The 20928-nt window shown below is 44.0% G+C and overlaps 1 protein-coding gene across 2 annotated transcripts in view; it reads right to left on the reverse strand.

Moving 5' to 3' along the window:
• Nucleotides 1-20928, reverse strand: part of LOC127028995 (protein mono-ADP-ribosyltransferase PARP8-like) — a 159773-nt gene that overhangs the window by 78367 nt on the left and 60478 nt on the right. For both annotated transcript variants that reach the window (XM_050914675.1, XM_050914674.1), the window contains exon 3: nucleotides 4274-4311. In XM_050914675.1, coding sequence (XP_050770632.1) covers nucleotides 4274-4311 — 38 coding nt within the window. The remainder of the gene's footprint in view (nucleotides 1-4273; nucleotides 4312-20928) is intronic.

Consider the following 20928-nt stretch of genomic DNA (forward strand, 5'->3'; position numbering starts at 1 on the left):
ACTGTATTGGAGGCTGAAATAAGCCTAACTGGGAATGAGTGGCAAAAACACCCCATTGTGACTGGCCCAGAGGCCCCATGCATCCTTGGCATAGACTACCTCAGGAGAGGGTATTTCAAGGACCCAAAGGGGTATCGGTGGGCCTTTGGTATAGCTGCCTTGGAGATGGAGGCAATTGAACAGTTGTCCACCTTGCCCGGACTCTCTGAGGACCCTTTGGTTGTGGGGTTGCTGAGGGTCAAAGAACAACAGGTGCTGATCGCTACCACAAGGGTGCACCGGCGGCAATATCGCACCAACCGAGACTCCCTGATTCCCATCCATAAGCTGATTTGTCGACTGGAGAGCCAAGGAGTGATCAGCAGGACTCGCTCACCCTTTAACAGCCCCATAGGGCCAGTGCGAAAGTCTAATGGAGAATGGAGACTAACAGTAGACTATCGTGGCCTGAATGAAGTCACGCCACCGCTGAGTGCTGCCATGCCAGACATGCTAGAACTTCAATATGAACTGGAGTCAAAGGCAGCCAAGTGGTACGCCACAAGTGATATCGCTAATGCATTTTTCTCAATCCCTTTGGCAGCAGAGTGCCGGCCACAGTTCGCTTTCACTTGGAGGGGCATCCAGTGCACCTGGAATCGACTGCCCCAGGGGTGGAAACACAGCCCCACCATTTGCCATGGACTAATCCAGAGTGCACTGGAACAGGGTGAAGCTCCGGAACACCTGCAATACATTGATGACATCATCGTATGGGGCAACACAGCAGAAGAAGTTTTTGAGAAAGGGGAGAAAATAATCCAAATCCTTCTGAAAGCCGGTTTTGCCATAAAACAGAGTAAGGTGAAAGGACCTGCACAGGAGATTCAGTTTTTAGGAATAAAATGGCAAGATGGACGTCGTCACATCTCAATGGATGTGATCAACAAAATAGCAGCTATGTCTCCACTGACTAGTAAACAGGAAACGCAAGCTTTCTTAGGTGTTGTAGGTTTTTGGAGAATGCATATTCCAAATTAGAGTCTGATTGTAAGCCCTCTCTACCAAGTGACCCGGAAGAAGAACGATTTTAAATGGGGCCCTGAGCAACAACAAGCCTTTGAACAGATTAAACGGGAGATAGTTCATGCAGTAGCCCTTGGGCCGGTCCGGGCAGGACCAGATGTTAAAAATGTGCTCTACACCACAGCCGGGGAGAATGGCCCTACCTGGAGTCTCTGGCAGAAAGCACCACCAGGGGAGACCCGAGGTCGACCTCTAGGGTTTTGGAGTCGGGGATATCGAGGATCTGAGGCCCGCTATACTCCAACTGAAAAGGAGATATTAGCAGCATATGAAGGAGTTCGAGCTGCTTCAGAAGTGGTTGGTACTGAAACACAGCTCCTCTTAGCACCCCGACTGCCGGTGCTGGGCTGGATGTTCAAAGGGAAGGTCCCTTCTACACATCATGCAACTGATGCTACATGGAGTAAGTGGGTTGCACTGATCACACAATGAAGTCGAATAGGAAACCCCAGTCGCCCAGGAATTCTGGAAGTGATCACAGACTGGCCAGAAGGCAAAGATTTTGGAATATCACCAGAGGAGGAGGTGACGTGTGCTGAAGAGGCCCCACTGTATAATAAACTGCCAGAACATGAGAGGCAATATGCCCTGTTCACTGATGGGTCCTGTCGCATTGTAGGAAAGCATCGGAGGTGGAAGGCGGCTGTATGGAGTCCTATGCGACAAGTTGCAGAAACTGCAGAAGGAGAGGGTGAATCGAGTCAGTTTGCAGAGGTGAAAGCCATCCAGCTGGCTTTAGACATTGCTGAACGAGGAAAATGGCCAATACTTTATCTCTATACTGACTCATGGATGGTGGCCAATGTTCTGTGGGGGTGGTTGCAGCAATGGAAGCAGAGTAACTGGCAACGCAGAGGTAAACCCATCTGGGCTGCCGCATTGTGGCAAGATATTGCTGCCCGGCTAGAGAACCTGGTTGTGAAAGTATGTCATGTAGATGCCCATGTACCCAAGAGTCGGGCCACTGAAGAACATCAAAACAATCAACAGATAGACAAGGCTGCTAGGATTGAAGTGGCTCAGGTCGATCTGGACTGGAAGCATAAGGGTGAATTATTCATGGCTCGGTGGGCCCATGACACCTCAGGCCATCAGGGAAGAGATGCAACATATAGATGGGCTCGTGATCGAGGGGTGGACCTGACCATGGACACTATCGCACAGGTTATCCATGAATGTGAAACATGCGCTGCAATTAAGCAAGCCAAGCGGTTAAAGCCTCTTTGGTATGGAGGACGATGGCTGAAATACAAATATGGGGAGGCCTGGCAGATTGACTATATCACACTCCCACAAATCCACCAAGGCAAGCACCATGTGCTTACAGTGGTGGAAGCCACCACCGGCTGGCTGGAAACATATCCCGTGCCCCATGCCACCACCTGGAACACTATCCTGGGCCTTGAAAAGCAAATGTTATGGTGACATGGAACCCCAGAAAGAATTGAGTCAGACAACGGGACTCATTTCCGGAACAACCTCATAGACACCTGGGCCAAAGAGCACGGCATTGAGTGGGTGTATCACATCCCCTATCATGCACCAGCCTCCGGGAAAATCGAGCGATACAATGGATTGTTAAAGACTACATTGAGAGCAATGGGTGGTGGGACCTTCAAACATTGGGATACACATTTAGCAAAGGCCACCTGGTTAGTCAACACTAGAGGATCTGTCAATCGAGCTGGCCCTGCCCAATCAGAACTTTTACATACTGTAGAAGGGGATAAAGTCCCTGTGGTGCACATAAAAAATATGCTAGGGAAGACAGTCTGGGTTACTCCTGCCTCAGGCAAAGGCAAACCCATTCGTGGGATTGCTTTTGCTCAAGGACCTGGGTGCACTTGGTGGGTGATGCGGAAGGATGGGGAAGTCCGATGTGTGCCTCAAGGGGATTTGATTTTAGGTGAGAACAACCAATAGATTAAAGTGTATGATATTAATTGCTATATAATCTTGCCATTGTATGTCATCATTATTATAATTGTTATATGCTATGTCAATGGTATTACAGTATGAATTATCTAGATTATTAAAGAATGAACTTTGATAAAACCAAGCGAAGTGCAGTAGTGATGGAACCAGGGCTGACTGCAGCATGCAACAATCCAACACCACACACCATCCTCCTGCTGCGCCCAATGTCACCTGCCTGCCACATCACACCGAAGCCCAATCCTGTTCTGCCGACTGAGCGGACTTTGCACCATCCCTCCTGCCCAGACAGACTGTTATGACAGATGGAGCCCAAAGTCATGGACTGAATGAACTCAACAGACATTTGATAGAGATGGCCCATAGACTGCAGGAATGATATCTGTGTGTATATGTATCAAAAGACAGGAAAAGTGATGGTGATTAATTGGAAATGTATCAGAAAGTGGGGGATCTGGGCATAACGTAAATGGTATAGAATAAGGGGTGGATATTGTCCTGGTTTCAGCTGGGACAGAGTTAACTCTCTTCTTAGTAGCTGGTACAGTGCTGTGTTTTGGATTTAGTGTGAGAATGATGTTGATAACACTCTGATGTTTTAGTTGTTGCTAAGTAGTGCTTATCTTAAGCCAAGGACTTTTCAGTTTCCCATGCTCTGCCAGCAAGCAGGTGTGCAAGAAGCTGGGAGGGAGCAGAGCCGGGGCAGCTGACCTGAACTAGCCAAAGGGGTATTCCATACCATGGAACGTCATGCCCAGTATATAAACAGGGGGGAGTTGGCCGGGAGGGGTGGATCGTGGCTCTGGCATCGGTCAGTGGGTGGTGAGCAATTGCATTGTGCATCACTGGGTTTTTTCCTTCCCCCTCCCCCTCCTGTTTTTTGTTTTATTCCTTTTCATTACTATTATTATTATTATTATATTTCATTATTACTATTGTTAGTATTATATTTTACTTTAGTTATTAAACTGTTCTTATCTCAGCCCATGAGTTCTGCCTTCTTTCCCGATTCTCCTCCCCATCCCACCAGGAGTAGGGCGGAGGGGGAGGGGGAGTGAGGGAGCGGCTGTGTGGTGCTTGGCTGCTAACTGGGGTTAAACCACGACATGCCTGAAAAGGAGAAATTAGTGTGAAAATAATCTAACTAATGTAAAATGATTAGCAAAAGGATGCACCTAGAAGATATTAACACCCTTTCAAATATTCTCATCTGAATATTGCAAATTGCAGTAACATGCATACAAGTGTCATGGACAAGAACGTTGTGCTGTACCTGGGTAATCCTCAGAGACATGCACTGAATAGGATACACTGTAAAAAGAAAAAAAAAAAGAAACAACAGAATTAATAACAACAACATTAACTGCTGGCAAAAGATTCTTTTCTTGCTCCTGTATTATTTTATGTTTATTTATAGGTTCCTGACAGTTTCCAGGACAGAAGGTAACAGCTATTTTGATGGCTTTTGAAGTGTGCAGGTAAAAAAAAAAGTGTCATGCCCATTTTGAAAGCTTACTTTGCTAAATTGGCACATCCCTATTTCAACCTTCGTAAAAAGAATATCAAGACTGCATTATATTCACTTTAGAGTAATATTTCACAATGTCTGTACTTATGCTTAAAAAAAAAAAAAAAAAGTTGCTCTTTGAGCACCAGAACTAGAAAAGCCCAGTTTTCTCTGCATCTGTTTCTGGGGTTTACTCAAGGCTCAGTAGTACTTCTGTATGTTCCTGTTAGTCTCAGCAAAAGCTCTGTATGGTTTGGACTCCTTCCTCACATCAAACCTCCGTATTTATAACAGTTGTGGCAATCTTATTTGACACCTCTACCTCTCTGTCAAGCTGAGTTCAAATCAAATTTGAAAGAGCCACAGTCACACTAAAGGCTAGCTTCACTACATGGATTACCTGAATCTGTTTCATCAGAAAATGGACATACAAACATACTGTCCCAGTCCTCCAGCTCAGCCCACATGTGCTTTCCCTACCACCCAGTGAGATTTTCACTAAACTCGCTGCTGAGAGCAGGACAAATGGGCATGATGGTCTGCTCAGTTATCTAAGTACCCACCAAGTCCCTTTGATTTTTTTAAGGTTAATGTGCGTCTTCATTTTGCATTAAAAACATTCAACTCTGCAGCACGCTGAAAGCTTTCTGTTGTATAATTCATGTTCTTTCCACTTCTAAATACTATAAATTGTATGTGTCAGCCTACACATTTAAATAATACATGATGTGTGTTCATGCCTGTAGTGAGTTAAGCAGACAAAGGCAGGATGGTACAGTCCTCTTAATAAATTTTGGTATGTATTGTACATTGCTGAAAATTGATTCAGTGAATCTTTCTAAATTACATGAATACAACTTCCATGTAGACTATAAAATAAAACCATGGATGATTTTTTTCTTTTTCTCTCTCAAGGACTTCCATTAAATGAGGTCTACTTTCACAATCCAATGACTGGAAGAGGCAATCAATACGAAAAAGTAGGTCTCATACTTTCTTCCATAAGTTAATCTATTAATGCACAGCTCTGTTCACCTGTTTTTGCACATAATCTATTCTAGCGTAATTCATTTTATGTATTGTTTGACTAAGAAGCAAAGATGACTGTTTCTTCAACAGCTGCAAATGTTCACATAAATTGAAGCAGAAAAAGTGTTTATTACAGCTGACAACAGATTTAGCCACACAACTCGATAGCCTCAGTCAAGCCAGAATTAAATCCCATCACTGTGTAAATTCAACATTTTGTGATTTTTCTCTTTTAGTTATTTTTCAGACATTTGGAATAGGCAGCATCTGTATCCCCTCATCTTGGAGTATTTTCCCTAAAGACTGGGGTATTTAAATCTAATTAATTTGTAATGGCATAAAATATCACTATTTTAAATAGGGAGATATTCCAAAATAAGGAAATGTTATATCTCAGTGCAGTTGTGTGGAGAATTTTGTCCTGCGGGGCAAAAAAACCCCACCAAAAAAGTCCCCAAGAAGTTAACTAAGGGCCTGTTCTTACCAAAAACTATCTTCTAGACATTGTGTTTGTAACCATGACTTCTTCCTTCTACTACCAAAAGAAGTACTTCAGTCTTATTCTTTTAGACTGACTGCTTGCCACACCTCTTTGCTGCCTCCAGAATTGCTGTGTATAGATTTGTTTGACTATTGTTATATAGGATTATCTTCAAGAGTGGACTTTTATTCTAAGAAAAGAAAAATCTTTCTAGAACTCAGGGATTACTCCATGTTCAAATTTAAAAACTATCTCAATCCAATTTAAAAGCTGCAGCAAAGCAGGGAATGTACATTCCACGTACATATTAAAAAAAAAAAGTTCTTTGTATTGAGGACAGGAACAGGGGCTAGAGAAGTTACAGAATTTCTATCAGTGAAGATATTCAAAACTCAACTGGATAAGGCCTTCAGCAACCTAATCTAACTTTGAAGCTGGACTTAACTTCGAAGTTGGTTCTGCTTTGAGTGGGGGGTAGACCAGGTAGTCTGCACAGGTCATCCCCCCACATAATTACTCTATGCTCCTATGTGCAGAAACCCTATGAAAGTGTGTTTCTCTTCCTTCTTCTTCATCATGTGGTATCTGTGACAGCAGCAGCTGTGGCGACATTAAATGGAAATTAATGAGAAAAAAATATACTGTAGGTCTTGTGAGATGGAACTAAAATGAAAAGGTTCATGAAGATGCAAGTTAGAAATAGTCTCAAAGCAGATCCTGTAATGACTGCAAGCAAATTCAGGGTCTGATCCAGAGTCCACTGAATCCAATAGTGGTCTCACTACTAAGATGAATATTATCAGAGAGGGGAAAGGAAAGATAAAAATCATAAAAAGTAAAATTATTCTGTGATCCTAGTAATAAAAAGTCCCCTTACAGAAAAAATTTTGCCACCAAAATCTGATGCCACCTCCATCTGAAAAGCATTAATAGAAAATCTATCTGCCAAACCAAAATCAAATGGTAATATGTTGGAAATAATAATGGAATCTGATAAGCCTGTGCTGCCACTTCACAGGAAAGCATTTAAAGGAGATGTGAACCAAAGATTAAAAAACAAAATGCCTGAAAATGGGATATTTACTTCCAATTAAAATAAACCAGTAGTTTTTATTAGAAACACTACTGACTCAGTTTAGGAACTGAACAAACTTAGTTTAGTCCTGGACTCAGCAGAACTATTTGTTTATTATGCTGGGTGTGTTTAACCCTTTACACTATTAGTCCTCCCCCCCCAAAAAAAGGGAATGTCTAATTGTCTTTTTTCTATCTAAATTCACATCTTCAGCACATGTTGGGATCTCTGTGCTGCCCTCTCTTCAGCGTCCCCAGATCAGTGTACTCTGAGAAGTATTAGTGGAGTATTATGCCAGAGAAAGCTCTCATGGGAACAGTCTTTTAGATAGGCCATTCCTCTCACATGTATTTAAACTCATATTCAGGGAGAATAAATGGATTGTTTGAGCCCCCAGAGAGAGGTGGTGGTGCTTTGCTTGGGCTTGTAATCATATGTTAGTTATGTGCAGGCTATGGAAGCAAAAAGCAGAAATAAAACTACTGAACAGAACAAAACTTGGTTTTGTGTCCCAGCTTGCCACTGTGATTGTCACATATGATCACACTTTGGCACATTTTTCTGCACTCAGGATAAACTGCTTCCTAACAATTGTGCATCTGATTTGTCAGAAAACAAGATATACCAGGCTAACAAAGGTCTCTTAAGAGGTTGCAGTCCTGCAGCCACCCAAGCATTTTCCCACTGACTTCAATGAGATTTAGAGCCAAGACAGAAACACAGGACTGTGATGGCTTACAGCACCTTCAAAAGCACAGACTTCAGTAAAGATGCAGATGTTCAACACCTCTCGGTGTTAAATCCTCTCAGAGCCAAAGCAAGACTTTACTGAATGTGCTGGTTTTGGCTGGGATAGAGATAATTTTCTTCATAGTAGCTAGTATGGGGCTATGTTTTGGATTTGTGCTGAAAATAGTGTTGATAATACAGGGATGTTTTCGTGATTGCTGAGCAGTGCTTACACAGAGTCAAGGCCTTTTCTGCTTCTCACACCACCCCACCAGCGAGGAGGCTGGGGGTGCACAAGAAGTTGAGAGGGGACACAGCTGGGACAGCTGACCCCAACTGACCAAAGGGATATTCCATACCATATGACATCATGCTCAGCAATATAAAGCTGGGGGAAGAAGAAGGAAGGGGGGGACATTTGGAGTGATGGCGTTTGTCTTCCCAAGTAACCATTACACATGATGGAGCCCTGCTTTCCTGGAGATGGCTGAACACCTGCCTGCTGATGGGAGGTAGTGAATGAATTCCTTGTTTTGCTTTGCTTGTGTGCATGGCTTTTGCTTTCCCTATTAAACTGTCTTTATCTCAACCCACGAGTTTTCTCACTTTTACCCTTCCGATTCTCTCCCCCATCCCAACGTGGGGGGAGCGACTGAGCGGCTGTGTGGTGCTTAGTTGCTGGCTGGGGTTAAACCACGACACTGAAGTAGCTTTCTCATTTAAGTACTCAGAAATGCAACTGGAATTAATTTAGGCCTGGCCTCCACATAGAAGTACAACATGATTATTCCAGTGAGGGATGTGATTTTTCCTTCTAGCAATGCAGTACCTCTGTACAACCCTATTGCAGTTTTATTGCTATAAATACAGCTTATAGCACTATAATTTATTTCCATTCCCATAAACACATTCTAACCTGCCAACCATCGTCCTTGCTCGTTCAGTTATATTGCTTTAGCTACATGAACATAGTTAAACTCTTGGGTGTAAACAAAGCCTCAATGATCATGTTATTTGTTTTATTCAGTTTAGACCCTCTGCAGAAGGCATCCTACAGTACATATATTTCTCAACCCTTCAGCTCAGAACAAGCTTCATACTAGAAATGGCCTTGTAAAATTTTTGTTATTTAACAAACAGTAAAGCACCATATGAGTAACCAGTGAGAGTTGTCATATTTCACTGCTTATGAGGTTTTAATGTAAACTTCATATTGCTTGAAATAATATTAACGTATAGAGCCCCAGCCTTAGCTTAGTGTGGTGGGTTGACCCTGGCCGGATGCCAGGTGCCCACCAAAGCCGCTCTATCACTCCCCCTCCTCAAACGGACAGGGGAGAGAAAATATAACGAAAGGCTCATGGGTCGAGATAAGGACAGGGAGATCACTCAGCAATTACCGTCACGGGCAAAACAGACTCAACTTGGGGAAATTAAATTAAATTTATTGCTAGTCAAATCAGAGTAGGATAATGAGAAATAAAACCAAATCTTAAAACACCTTCCCCCCACCCCTCCCTTCTTCCCAGGCTCAACTTCACTCCTGATTTTCTCTACCTCCTCCCCCCTGAGTGGCACAGGGGGACAGGGAATGGGGGTTGTGGTCAGTTCATCACACGTTGTTTCTGCTGCTCCTTCCTCCTCACACTCTTCCCCTGCTCCAGCATGGGGTCCCTCCCACGGGAGACAGTCCTCCACGAACTTCTCCAGCATGGGTCCTTCCCACAGGCTACAGTTCTTCACAAACTGCTCCAGCATGGGTCCCTCCCACGGGGTGCAGTCCTTTAGGAACAGACTGCTCCAGCGTGGGTCCCCCGTGGGGTCACAAGTCCTGCCAGCAAACCTGCTTCAGCGTGGGCTCCTCTCTCCACAGGTCCACGGGTCCACAGGTCCTGCCAGGAGCCTGCTCCAGCGCAGGCTTCCCACAGGGTCACAGCCTCCTTCGGGCATCCACCTGCTCCGGCATGGGGTCCTCCATGGGCTGCAGGGGGACAGCCTGCCTCACCATGGTCTTCACCAGGGGCTGCAGGGGAATCTCTGCTCCGGCACCTGGAGCACCTCCTCCCCCCTCCTTCTTCCCTGACCTTGGTGTCTGCAGAGTTGTTTCTCTCACATCTTCTCACTCCTCTCTCCCGGCTGCTGTTACGCAGCAGTTTTTTCCCCCTTCTTAAATATGTTATCACAGAGGTGCTATGATTGGCTCAGCTTTGGCCAGCGGCGAGTCCGTCTTGGAGCCAGCTGGCACTGGCTCTATCGGACATGGGGGAAGCTTCTGGCATCTTCTCACAGAAGCCACCCCCATAGCCCCCCCACTACCAAAACCTTGCCATCCAAACCCAATACACTTGGTAACAATTCTATTCACAGGGCATTTCTTGCAAACTTTTTCTAATGTGTTTTAACCATATCTGTTCCTTCTTCAGAGAGATTATCCTGCAAAGGTCTATGTGCCTTTGAGAACTAATTCATAAACTAGATGGGGATCCACAACATAATTGCTGTTTTTCAGATGAATGTGTCCCATTTTGATACAGAACAAGCAGATTCATCTGCATTTAACATTGCTATAATTTCTCAAAGCTAGTTAAAAAGGAGTCCGGAGTCCAGAGTCCAAACTGATTATACTACCAGGCAAAATATTACCCAAAATGTAAGCTCTTGGGCAAAGAAAAAAATCCATGAAAACTGAAAAAGGCAGCAAAGCAAAGGTTACTGCGACAAAGCATGTTCATAAAAAGGAAAAGTACCAGCTTCATCTCTTTACATCAATTTGTAAGATTGTTTCCTGTGCCTTGAACTGCAGTTTTTACCCATCACAGTATAAACCCCAGAATCAGACCTGCATCCTGAAGCCACAACAGTGACACTGGAGCTGGAGTGTATCTTCCCATCAAATTCACATTATCTCAACTCTATGCTACCTATAGTTTCTCTCTAGAAAAGAAATCCTTTAAGCTGAATATCCAGCTGTTTTGCACAGCAGGAACAGCATGAAGCATCTGGTGCAAGTCTAAGATTTATGCCTATAGAATGATTATGACAATTCAACCAGCTCTGTCCCATGGCAACAGCTGACTTATTGCCTTATTAAGTGTGGAAATTGTGATCTAGTTTCTATTCCAGTTTTAGCTGTCTCTACTAGAGCCAGAGCTCCATGTGCTGATGTTGTAGCTCACAAACTTGCTGAAGAAACAAGATATTTTGTCGTGTGGAATCTTATGATAGTCTAATGCCAATCTATAACAAGATATAAGAAGAGAGTAAATAAGACTTTCTTAATGCATCTGGAGCTACAGAATTCAGAAGAGATTATTTTTTGTTTGCAATATCCAAAATCCTAGATCTAGCTCATCAATGAAGTAATGCAAGAATTTAATAGGATGCACAAAGCTCTGTACCTGAAGAAAAATACTAAGACTCAGCAAAGTAAGCTATGGACAAATATGTAAGATTAAATGCTACTGTGGTATTGATTATATGGCAGGGTCAACTTCTGAACAAGTTGGTGAGCTAAAGAAAAGATTAATGAAACCTTGATAAGAAAAATAAAATTATACTGGTGAAAACTTTGGGCCAAAGGGCCTTTTTAATGACCTGTATAATATTTCTGAAAGCACAGCATGATATAGACGTGATGTTTTTACTCTCTTCTAGATGAGGCAATAAGAAGGAATAAGAAAAAGGTCCAATTGAACAGATGCAACTGAAATTGTATTCTTTTACCAATTTCTAGCTATAAATTCTCAAAATTACTACTCATCTTTAGTATCTACACATAACATGCAACAGAGGAACATTTCATGAATGTCCACTAATTATACAGCAAATATTTCCACTTCCATCTTCACTCCTTTGTTCCCTTATCTTTGAAAATGCTTTCAAATCTTTCAATGGATTCCTATTACTTTCACACCCTTTAGCCTCCTCTTCTACTTCAACAAGACCACAATTTGATCCTGAAGCCAGACCCTTCCTACTATTTTACTTCTGACCAACCTTTTTCCTGAAATGAAAGAAAATTGGTTCCAAAAAGATTCCACCATGAACACAGCCACTCTCTTTTCTAGTAACTGGTCTGAGATCCAGTTTGAAACCTAATAGCTTGGCAATAAATCATATCACAAATACAGGGTGGAAATTATGATTTTCAGAAGATGTACTGTGGGATCCCATCCAAACAAAACTTAACAAAACTTTCAAATTGCATTCCTGAAATGTCTGACCTTTGAACAAGTGCCTTGAGAATTGGTAGGAGATGAAGGCATTTAGGTATTGGCCAGCTGAAAAACTAGGTAGGCTATTTAAACAAAAAATTTGGAATACTTAACAAGAAACAAATTCCATTAATCTTTTTTTTTTTTGTAGTTGACCTTATTTGAATTAGGGAATTCTCTGAAGAGAATTACAATTCAAAACTAATAGTTAAACACACTGCAAAAGGCTTCAAAATCAAGTCTTTCTTCCAATTTGTATGAAGATGACATGCATGCAATTACAGCAGAAGAGACCCAGCAGCCATAAGCAGCAATTTTCTATGGCAAAAAGATCTCTTCTGCTTAACAGACAGTGCCAAAAGACAACTCTTCCAAAATCGCATTCTGGAGACAACCATTTTGTTTCATTTGAAAACAGGACAAAAAAACCCCAACAAACCACTATAAAAGCAATTGAAAAATAAGCAAAAATTACTACTGTATTATTTACAGTTAGGCCAAAGAAACTTAATGCAAACTCTCCTTTTGGTGCTTAATTGCCACAAACATGACTGAATGATAAATGTTAGTTTTTTTGACAATTTATGAACGAGTGAATTAGCAAAATACTTCACTTGCTATGTAAAACTACTGTGCTATTAAACACTTCATTACCTTTCTATGGAGCTCTTAAAAAAGAATGCAATCATGCTACAGGAAAAACAATCCTGCTCTTCCACTCTGGAGCTTTTGAAAAAATCTATCCCACTCAGCACACATCAGCTGAGGAAGCACTCCACTGAAGCCCATTTTCAGAAATGCACATAAAACTATGGCAGCATTCTGAATTTTCTTATTAGGTAAATTATTTAATCAGCTATTGCTACTATTCACTTCATAATGTTTTTAGTAAAAAATATGGGAGACTTTTAAAATGTATTTATAAAAGTACATTTATAATAATGTGGTGGGTTGACCCTGGCTGGATGCCAGGCGCCCACCAAAGCCGCTCTATCACTCCCCCTCCTAAGCTGGACAGGGGAGAGAAAATATAACGAAAGGCTCATGGGTCGAGATAAGGACAGGGAGATCACTCACCAATTACTGTCACGGGCAAAACAGACTCCACTTGGGGAAAAATTAGTTTAATTTATTGCTAGTCAAATCAGAGTAGGATAATGAGAAATAAAACCAAATCTTAAAAACACCTTCCCCCCTCCCCTCCCTTCTTCCTGGGCTTAACTTTACTCCTGATTTTCTCTACCTCCTCCCACCCCGAGCGGCGCAGGGGGATGGGGAATGGGGGTTTGGGTCAGTTCATCACATGTTGTTTCTGCCGCTCCTTCCTCCTCAGGGGGAGGACTCCTCACACTCTTTCCCTGCTCCAGCGTGGGGTCCCTCCCACGGGAGACAGTCCTCCACGAACTTCTCCAACGTGAGTCCTTCCCACAGGCTACAGTTCTTCACGAACTGCTCCAGCATGGGTCCCATCCACAGGGTGCAGTCCTTCAGGAACAGACTGCTCCAGCATGGGTCCCCCGTGGGGTCACAAGTCCTGCCAGCAAACCTGCTTCAGCGTGGGCTCCTCTCTCCACGGGTCCACGGGTCCACGGGTCCACAGGTCCACAGGTCCTGCCAGGAGCCTGCTCCAGCACGGGCTTCCCACGGGGTCACAGCCTCCTTCGGGCATCCACCTGCTCTGGCGTGGGGTCCTCCATGGGCTGCAGGTGGATATATCTGCTCCACCGTGGACCTCCATGGGCTGCAGGGGGACAGCCTGCCTCACCATGGTCTTCACCACAGGCTGCAGGGGAATCTCTCTCTGCTCCGGCGCCTGGAGCACCTCCTCCCCTTCCTTCTTCCCTGACCTTGGTGTCTGCGGAGTTGTTCCTCTCACATCTTCTCACTCCTCTCTCTCTGGCTGCAACTGCAACTCCCCTGTAACTTCTTTTCCCTTTCTTCAATATGTTATCACAGAGGCGCTACCACTGTTGCTGATTGGCTCGGCCTTGGCCAGCAGCGGGTCCGTCTTGGAACCCGCTGGCATTGACTTTATCGGACATAGGGGAAGCTTCTAGCAGCTTCTCACAGAAGCCACCCCTGTAGCCCCCCCGCTACCAAAACCTTGCCACGCAAACCCAATACGTAATATAACATACATTTTTAATATATTGCAAATCACATTCATGAGTGAAGTAAATACTATTAGCAAGTACAAGTGTAAAGATCAGCAAGTACTGCATTCCATTCATTCATGATACCTTTACAATACAGTCCCAGTAACGTGAAAAAAGTATAAATGAAATTGAAAAAAGTTCCATTTGTGTAAAACACTAACCACAAAGTGATGTGCATCTCCAAACAGATAGACAGACGAACAGTACTGTGGTGGGTTGACCCTGGCTGGATGCCAGGCGCCCACCAAAGCTGCTCTATCACTCCCCCTCCTCAACTGGACAGGGGAGAGAAAATATAATGAAAAGCTTGTGGGTTGAGATAAGGACAGGGAGATCACTCAGCAATTACCATCATGGGCAAAACAGACTTGACTTCGGGGAAAAAAAAACAAAAGAATTTAAGTTATTACCAATCAAATCAGAGTAGGATAATGAGAAATAAAACCAAATCTTAAAAACACCTTCCCCCCACCCCTCCCTTCTTCCCAGGCTTAACTTTACTCCCAATTTTCTCTACCTCCTCCCCCTGAGCGGCGCAGGGGGACGGGGAATGGGGGTTTGGGTCAGTTCATCACATGTTGTTTCTGCCGCTCCTTCCTCCTCAGGGGGAGGACTCCTCACACTCTTCCCCTGCTCCAGCATGGGGTCCTTCCCACGGGAGACAGTCCTCCATGAACTTCTCCAATGTGAGTCCTTCCCACGGGCTACAGTTCTTCACGAACTGCTCCAGCATGGGTCCCTTCCACGGAGTGCAGTCCTTTAGGAACAGACTGCTCCAGCATGGGTCCCCCGTGGGGTCACAAGTCCTGCCAGCAAACCTGCTCCAGCGTGGGCTCCTCTCTCCACGGGTCCACAGGTCCTGCCAGGAGCCTGCTCCAGCGCGGGCTTCCCATGGGGTCACAGCCTCCTTCGGGCATCCACCTGCTCCTGCATGGGGTCCTCCACGGGCTGCAGGTGGATATCTGCTCCACTGTGGACCTCCATGGGCTGCAGGGGGACAGCCTGCCTCACCATGGTCTTCACCACGGGCTGCAGGGGAATCTCTGCTCCGGCGCCTGGAGCACCTCCTCCCCCCTCCTTCTTCCCTGACCTTGGTGTCTGCAGAGTTGTTTCTCTCACATCTTCTCACTCCTCTCTCTGGCTGCAATTGCTGTTGCACAGCAACTTTTTCCCCTTTCTTCAATATGTTATCACAGAGGCGCTACCACTGTTGCTGATTGGCTCGGCCTTGGCCAGCGGCAGGTTCATCTTGGAGCCGGCTGGCATTGGCTCTATCGATCGGACATAGGGGAAGCTTCTAGCAGCTTCTCACAGAAGCAACCCCTGTAGCCCCCCCGCTACCAAAACCTTGCCACGCAAACCCCATACAAGTACTTAGAATCACACGAGTTAGAAATACAGAAGATAGCACATGACATGACATGGTTCTGAAAAAAGTTTGCACAAGGCTTTTTAAAATACAAATATACAGGCTTTTTGCTCTTTCACATAGTGAAATAACTATTGAAGCAGAGGACTTGTGCTTTTTTTTAAACAGTGAAATAAAAACTGATGTAATTAAATAAAATAACAATTACTGAAAAACAACCTTATTATCTTCTGGAAATGAGAATTAGAAGTCTCCACAAATAAGATAAAAATTAAAAGGATGTGGACCTAAGTTTTCATGCACATATTAGCACAGGTATGGAAAAAGTGACTGTTAATCAAGGGCAGCAAGAATATTCTCACTATATTAAAATTTATTTTCTTTTCTGTTACAGAATTTAGAACTTGAATTAAATCCCACTGAAGTCCAAGGGAGTCTGTAGTACTTGACAAAGAATTTTACAAACAAGTTGCACAGAAAATACAAGACTTCTGGCCCCTGCCACGCTCCTGGTATTTCTAAAAACAAGTACTTAATCGCTTTGCTAAAAATTTCAAGATGTATTCCAAAAGGTGCAAATTTTGATCAGCACTTTTTTTCTTTTTTTTTTTTTTTATATTTGCAGCTTGCTATACAACTGGCCTATGAACCATTTCACATCCATGCTATTTTCTGGATTCCTGATTAAAACAAGGTTCATGGATTTGTAAACAGCTTTTTAAGTACCCTTTAAAATGTTTTGAATGTGCATGTCTGCATCTCAGCAATTTGTTTTCAGATATATAAGCCACCTTAAATCTCTTTCTGAAACACATTAGTTCAACTAGTTTCTGTATCCCCTGTGATCCAGTAACTGATGACCCAGCATCAGTCACAGCTATTTTTTGCTGCTAGATAGAGCCAGGTGCTTGCAAAGAACTGAAATTTGTCCACACACTCTTTCTTCCTTTCACTATACATCAAAACTCTCCATGGTGCACCTGCAATTATACAGAAAATAACAAGTGACTCTGAGTAATCTTTTCCTCTGGATGTTGGAGAATGTGCGTGTGTGATGACATATGAAAAGTCCCAGGCAAATCTATTGATGACAAATGAGAACTATTCCAAAGAGAGATGAGCAGTGTCAATATGTCAAAAATGGCACTGCTTTTGTTTCTTGACATAACCTGGAGGAACAGAGGCGCTGAGTCAAAATTATTATATGTTTGCATTTGTCACTAAGAATAATTGCACTACTGGTCCTTTCACACAAACAAAGTGCATCTGAATCAAATGGTGAATGTTATTCATAAAGCCCCAATTGATTTAGCATGTTATTCAAATAAAGGGGATACAGAAGACTGCAACTCAACCATTTCCCTTTTGCAAAGCTTCCAATGAAAAAAGCATGACAACTTTAGTAAATGCACAGAAGTCTACAGGATTAATCATCACTCCAACAAACATGAGGGCACTCCTAAAAATAAAAATAGCACTTATGAAATAAGCAAATCAAAGACACTTGGGGGGAAAAAAGTGTGCTGTGTGTCACTCATTTTATACATAGAAAGAATTACACTAAAATATGGCTACGTGTGCAAAGCCAGGTTGTCCACAATCAGACTATACCAGAATCAGACCATTTCATCCAGAACTACAAAAGCAGCCTCTTCTTGCAGTCACCCTGTCTGACCAGGTCCAGCTCCCTCCTGTTGACAGATTCTCTTTAAACCTCTCTTCTGTGTTCTTCCTTCTCTCCACTGATCCCACTGGTTTGAATTCTCCCTCCATCCTCCCCATTACCTCTTCATTCAATTTCAGTCTTCTCCAGGATACAGAGCGCAAAACAAACTCGGGACAGTAACCTCTTAACCCAGCTCAGCTGCAGCCAGAGCAGCATATATGATCACAGCCTTTAGGCACCTTATTTCCAGGGTTGGGCCCATCTTCTTCCACTATGTGTTTTCTACAGTTTTGGGGGGTTTTTTTGTTTGGTTTGGTTTGGTTTGTTTTTTTTAAGGAAAAATGGTTTTCCTCTCTTCAGTTTCTTTCTTTTCCTTTTGGAGCACTGCTGTCAGAAGCAACCATGATATGCTCTTTTTGGAGCCAGTTAAGAGTTATCTTAAAGCCATGAAGTTTTGGTCCACATTGTTCCTATTGGAAAGCTGTTCTGAGGCTCTTGTGAATGTAATTCTAGTAACTCAGTTTTCAGTTCAGATCAATTGAACAGAAACCCCTTGTCCAGCCCCTGTACAAAGCCTCTGGGTTGAAATCTTTCAAAATAAAAATAAAAGGACACAAAAAGAAACAACCATGATCCCAAGGCAGAGACATAAGGCAAATTGCAAACTGAACAGTTATAGTTTAACAATGATCCAAGCAACAGAAGAGAGTGTCATCATAGGAAGTTTTACCCAAACATTTTAGCAGATAACTCCAGCATCTTACCAATCATTAAAAACATAAATAAAGCTCATATAAATCCCTGGAGACATTCACTGTTTAACTTCATTGTGTCCCTATGTCACGGTCAGACCCTCTGCTGCTATCTGCCCCTTGAAGGAATAAGGTTCCGAGTCCGAGGTACAAAGTGAGGTTTATTGGGATAAGGCACTTATTAAGTGGATAACAATTACACCACCCTGCGAGTGGGGACTATTCTGCTTCTATTCCAAATTCCTTATAATCTACCTAATAGGTATCACTCAGTTCCCAGGAAAGTATCCTTACCTGGCGTCCCAAGTAAGGGGAGATCACCAAGGTGCAGGCCAGCCATTCCTCAGGAGTGCTCAAATCGGGCTCTCAGGGAGCGGTTTATATACCCTTCCTTGGTGGTTTCTGTGGTCACCGCCTAGCAGTGTCATTTTGCTGTTGCCGGGCAAGCTCGGGCCCAGCACAACGAAAGGTCAGACCCCCGACCAAAGCACTGCCACTCGGTCTGGATCGTCTCCCCACACCCTAACAAGTGGAATGGTTCCTTTCCTTTACGTGCAGTGTTCGGCAAAGGAGAAAAGTGCTAGGCATCCTTCTTAGACCACTCAACACATTCATTAATTAGTTGGCATTTTGCTTGTTGTGGTGGGTTGACCCTGGCTGGATGCCAGGCGCCCACCAAAGCCGCTCTATCACTCCCCCTCCTCAACTGGACAGGGGAGAGAAAATATAACGAAAGGCTCGTGGGTCGAGATAAGGACAGGGAGATCACTCACCAATTACCGTCACGGGCAAAACAGACTCCACTTGGGGAAAAATTAGTTTAATTTATTACTAGTCAAATCAGAGCAGGATAATGAGAAATAAAACCAAATCTTAAAAACACCTTCCCCCCACCCCTCCCTTCTTCCCAGGCTTAACTTTTCTCCTTATTTTCTCTACCTCCTCCCCCCCTCGAGCGGTGCAGGGGGACGGAGAATGGGGGTTTGGGTCAGTTCATCACATGTTGTTTCTGCCGCTCCTTCCTCCTCAGGGGGAGGACTCCTCACACTCTTCCCCTGCTCCAGCGTGGGGTCCCTCCCACAGGAGACAGTCCTCCACAAACTTCTCCAATGTGAGTCCTTCCCATGGGCTACAGTTCTTCACGAACTGCTCCAGCATGGGTCCCATCCATGGGGTGCAGTCCTTCAGGAGCAGACTGCTCCAGCATGGGTCCCCCACGGGGTCACAAGTCCTGCCAGCAAACCTGCTCCAGCATGGACTCCTCTCTCCACGGGTCCACGGGTCCACAGATCCTGCCAGGAGCCTGCTCCAGCATGGGCTCTCCACGGGGTCACAGCCTCCTTCGGGCATCCACCTGCTCTGGCGTGGGGTCCTCCATGGGCTGCAGGTGGATATCTGCTCCACCATTAACCTCCATGGGCTGCAGGGGGACAGCCTGCCTCACCATGGTCTTCACCAGGGGCTGCAGGGGAATCTCTCTCTGCTCCGGCGCCTGGAGCACCTCCTCCCCCTCCTTCTTCCCTGACCTTGGTGTCTGCAGAGTTGTTCCTCTCACATCTTCTCACTCCGCTCTCTCTCTGGCTGCAACTGCAACTCCCCTGTAACTTCTTTTCCCTTTCTTCAATATGTTATCACAGAGGCGCTACCACTGTTGCTGATTGGCTTGGCCTTGGCCAGCGGCGGGTCCATCTTGGAACCCGCTGGCATTGACTTTATCGGACATGGGGGAAGCTTCTAGCAGCTTCTCACAGAAGCCACCCCTGTAGCCCCCCCTGCCACCAAAACCTTGCCACGCAAACCCAATACACTTGTTTATCTAATGAGGTGTGTGACAGCCTCTGCTGTGCAGGGAAAAAGTAACAAATTGAAATACTCTTGCTCTTCAATTCTTTGAGATATCTGACAGAATCCAAATTCCCCCCCCCCCTTTCTTTTTTTTTCCATAAATAAAGTCCCCAGTACTTCTTGGTATAGCTGAAATATTGTATTTATGGACTAAAACTATTTTTTTCTGTAAGTAAGTTCCATACATACAGCTTCCATTAACATCAGTACAAACTGAATATATAACTTCCAAATATAGAATTTGGACATCAAACTATAGTTTTTTTGAATACTCTAAACTAAAAAATACATATTCTTGCACACATTCAACATAAGAAAATCACATAGGGCAAGATTTTCAATAGATGTTACATATGAAATTGTCCAACCCAGTTTATTCATGCCATTATAATGCATTCACATAATTCAGGACCACTGGCATACCTACAGCCAGCTATTTATCTGTTGCTTACAGGTACACACAGTCTCCTGGTCAAGTCAATAAGGCGGCACCCAGCACCTCTGAAAACTGCTAGATTATGATACACCACAGACTCATATCCTGCACACATTTTAATCCAAGGCAACAATCGCTGTTCCTGACTACTATGCTACACAGCTGCAAGGATTGCTTGCAAAACTGAGGGGTTGGCTCATCCTGCTGTCCCATTACACTAACATGGTCAAAACCACACCATTTTCTGTGGTTAGAGACACACAAGGAGGCACTACGGCTGTGGGATTCGCAGGGAGTGTTGCGAGCGACCTTGAACAATTAAACATAGCCATGAAAGACATAGAATGAGGGAGTAAATAAGTGATAAAGCAGGTGCGCAGAAAAGAAGCTGAAGACTGAAATAACTTGGAACACAGATATGAGACCGAAGCCAGAAGACGTGTGTCTTGCTCGACAGCACCAATCAGAAGCTTAGCTGCAGCGCGTGAATAGAAGGTATTAACTAATCATGGAACAAGCCTGAGCGCGTGGACAGCTAATGAATCTATATAAGCACAAACTTGTAAACAATAAAGGTCTTTGGTTTTACCCGCACCAGAGTCCGTGAACCATCCTTACATATGGCGCCCAACGTGGGGCACGAAACTACAGCGTGGAACATATGCCGGT

This window comes from Gymnogyps californianus, unplaced genomic scaffold (assembly GCF_018139145.2).
Source record: "Gymnogyps californianus isolate 813 unplaced genomic scaffold, ASM1813914v2 HiC_scaffold_56, whole genome shotgun sequence".
Lineage (NCBI taxonomy): Eukaryota > Metazoa > Chordata > Aves > Accipitriformes > Cathartidae > Gymnogyps > Gymnogyps californianus.